General features: G+C 40.1%; 1 protein-coding gene across 1 annotated transcript in view; it reads left to right on the forward strand.

Annotated features, from left to right (window-relative positions):
- The window catches only part of LOC138033374 (EGF-like repeat and discoidin I-like domain-containing protein 3), a 23455-nt gene extending 20475 nt beyond the window's left edge, over nucleotides 1–2980 (forward strand). Inside the window, exons 6-7 of the mRNA XM_068881114.1 lie at nucleotides 617–758; nucleotides 2783–2980. Of these exons, the coding sequence (XP_068737215.1) occupies nucleotides 617–758; nucleotides 2783–2805 (165 nt within the window). The 3' untranslated portion in view covers nucleotides 2806–2980. The remainder of the gene's footprint in view (nucleotides 1–616; nucleotides 759–2782) is intronic.
- Nucleotides 2981–3457: the final 477 nt, after the last annotated feature.

The raw sequence follows: 3457 nt of genomic DNA on the forward strand, positions 1-3457 counted from the left end.
AAGGAATTAATATACTTGCGGTTAAAAAAAGAAGGCCCGACAATGGCAACCACCTTTCCTTGCTCTTTGTATCAAGTTAAGAACTAGCTACAATCCTGGACAACAGTGTTGGGAAGGTAGCGTCACTTTTGAGGTAGCCCTCCATCCCCCCTCCCCCAACCCCCCTCCCTTATCAATGTTGGATTTTGCTCCAAACAAAATGGTGACTTTTCTTCCAACATTAAATATGGGGGAGGGGGGCCACAAGAGCATGCTCTTTCCCAAATAGTTCAACAAATAGTTAGAATAATCGAATTAGGTGTGAAGTGAAGCGATGCGCGCAACCTTCCCAACAACATTTGACCATCATTGTAGTTCTAACGTAATAAGCTTCCAAGCGTTCTCACGGCGCAGGATGCGGGCCCGGGTTGTCGTACCCCTTTCAAACCTTCCTACCAAGATCACTTTTTCCTTAATTTTTCGAATCCCCTACTTATTATTAATTGGATTATCAACATGCGGTGGACTTTCTTCCTTTTCTCTGTCATCGGTTATGCTATGGATCATGAATTCTTTCGCCAGTCACCAAAAATTACCGGCCTCCGCTTCACCATTTGTCTTCTTTATTTCCATTTAGGAATTCGCTGCAAATAACGATCAAAATTCAATCATCTATCACAAGTTAAACCCACCAATCATGGCCCGATACGTACGATTCCGACCCGTCACTTGGCACAATCACATATCAATGAGAGTAGAAGTCTATGGCTGCAAACAAGGTAATTATGATTTTTCTTTTCCATCGACTCTACAATAAATTCAGTTATTAAATGAATTAGCCCGAATTTAACTGGAATTACCCCTCATAGATGTTTAAAGGTTACTTTTAAAAAAATAGGCATTTCTTAAGAAAGCTGAACATTCTGGTGTTAGAAAGGGTGGTGGCCAAGTTTTACATGCAAAGATTGGCTAAAGATATACTCTCCCACTACTCCCTATTGCGTCGTAGGTTAAAATATGGTTTTTGTTCGTTGTATTTCCCCCTTTACCCTGAATCTGATTTGAGTTTATCTTTGTGAGCGCCCTTAGTCCCTCCCAAGTTAATAGAAAAACAACTTTTAAAGTAAAAATTAAGCTTAAATAAAATAGATTATGGACAAGCTGAAAGTTCAGGTATCAAAACGGTTTTAAATAGTGCTATATCGTTTATCTTTGATTTACGTAATAAAATAATCTAAGAGGCTACCCATATCAGTAGTACCACTACCTAAAAAGGCAATCGTTTTAAGATGAGAACAAGCACATGGGTAACAACCTCATGCAACCTCGCTTGAGGTGATTAATTCCCAAGTATTGCACTGCGCATCCTCTCCTGCGCACCACAGCGTAATTTGCAACATTTCAAAAGGCGACATTTCGACCGGTAAAGCTCGCCAGGAAGAACAATTTTCAGAGCACAGCACAGCAACAATGAGAAGAACTCTTAGACTCTTGCAAAAGAAAGTCGAGTGATAGCTTTGCTGATACACAAATGTAATTTTAGTCCTAGGGTGGAATTGAAACGGTGATATCGGGGAGGCGTGTTGTCGAGCTCGGTTTGCTTTCTAACGAGCTTGCTGAACATTGCAGTTTATTGTAGAAGTCCTCTGAAGTTGTCGAATTGTTGGAAAGAATCTGTATCTGCACTTGGCAGCGGCAGCTTCCTCTATATTACCTGCAGGGAAGGTGATTCTGGCGAAATTAATGAGCCACACCAGCAAAGTTCACCCTGCATGAAGTAAATGACTGCGGGAGACCGGTGTCTCCATCCTAAACGAAGTTGGTGACCTATCTTTTTTATGGCATGATTTTATTGTCTTACTCCTTGCCTCGGTGCTGTGAAACTTTTTAAAATAAAATAAAGTCAGAAAAAAAAAGTTACAGGGAGAAAAAGTATTTGTAGCCTTCACTCGTGGACACAAAATTGTCTCCTCAAGGAATATTTGTAGTCAGTGCCTTTTCATGACGTGTGCCTGTGCCATAAAACAAACATTAAATTATTGCTTTGAACAATACATTACACCCGTTTTGTTATTTCAAGAATTACGTCAAAGATGTGCTTCATGTTCCTGCGAAACGTAGCGTGAACCGATGGAACAAACTTGTCCATGATAGATAAAGTCGCAATGATGACATGAGTAACATGAGGAAGTAATATCTCCCAAACGTGCTAGGTGACTAATTTTTTTATTGCGCATTTCGAGTCACCATAATGTAGGGCACAATAGAGAAAAATTTAAAATCTCTTACGACAACTTTTATTACTAAGGAATCTCCTTAAGTGTTTGAATCATGGAAGCAACTATTTCAAAAAGTCAAGAGGATTTATTTGAACCTTCGCTTAAGTTAAAGTAGTTTCCTTACACGCGCCTGGTTTTCTCTGAGATATAATAAATATCTTAATACTGAACCTCGTTTCCTCGGTCCGTACTGAAAGTATAGGATCCTCGTTTTTCCCGTTAATTCATAAATCAACAGATAAAAAAGTCAGTGCGGAACTTAGAGTGTGGAACTTGAACTCGGTTTGCAAGAAGTATTAACATTCCGACTTCCTATTCCATTAACACTGCAATTATTACTACCATGCTCTTTGCTCCAATACTCGCCCTTGTCATTACTTTAGTTTTAGTCATAGGCCTAACCCATTTTAACATTTATAATATTATTTTCCTTCTACAAAAACCTATTTAACATATGCTTGGTAATTTTGTATCACAGCTTGCTTTCTGAAGTAAGAAATACGGAATCTTTTTTCTTACAAAAGGTCCACCGGATCCGGTTCACTAGTTCCCTCTCAACACCTCATACAGTACCAAAGAAATCAATAATCGAGTACCCCTGGGCCTGGTGGAAGAGCAAATGGCTCTTACGAGTCCCAAGGACACGTTAATAGCTACATCGAGTTTATCAACTCCCCTGGTGGAGCTCTAAATCTAAACTTCTTGATGACAGTGTTGTGTTGTTAAACTACAAAGGACAAAACGGACATGTATTTAACTATGCGTTAAAGGACCACAAATGGGGTGTTGTGCTCCGTTTAGCAAATGGGAAAATATTTGTCCACTTTAGAAGGCGCGATTCCGGAGTAACGAAGTCCCTCCACAGCTCTAACTCTACTCCAACAGATAGGTGGACGTTTGTCGGTGCATCGTACAACCACTTAACCGGCGAAGCCAAATTGTTGGTTGACGGAGAAGAGGTTGCAAGCGAAAGTATCGTGACCGGGTTTCAACTGGGAACACAGGACAATGCCAGGCTTGGAGTGAGGCTTGGCGATGGACAGTTTTTCAGAGGCAAGATTGCACAGTTGAAGTTATATAATGTCGCTTTGCCCCCGGAACAAATGGAGGTGTAAAAAAAATCAGTTGTAACTTTCAATTCAATTCAATTTCAAAACAGTTTAGTTGTTGCGTGAAAAAAGAGAAGAAAAACGGCCGCT

This window comes from Montipora capricornis, chromosome 14 (genome assembly GCF_036669925.1).
Source record: "Montipora capricornis isolate CH-2021 chromosome 14, ASM3666992v2, whole genome shotgun sequence".
Lineage (NCBI taxonomy): Eukaryota > Metazoa > Cnidaria > Anthozoa > Scleractinia > Acroporidae > Montipora > Montipora capricornis.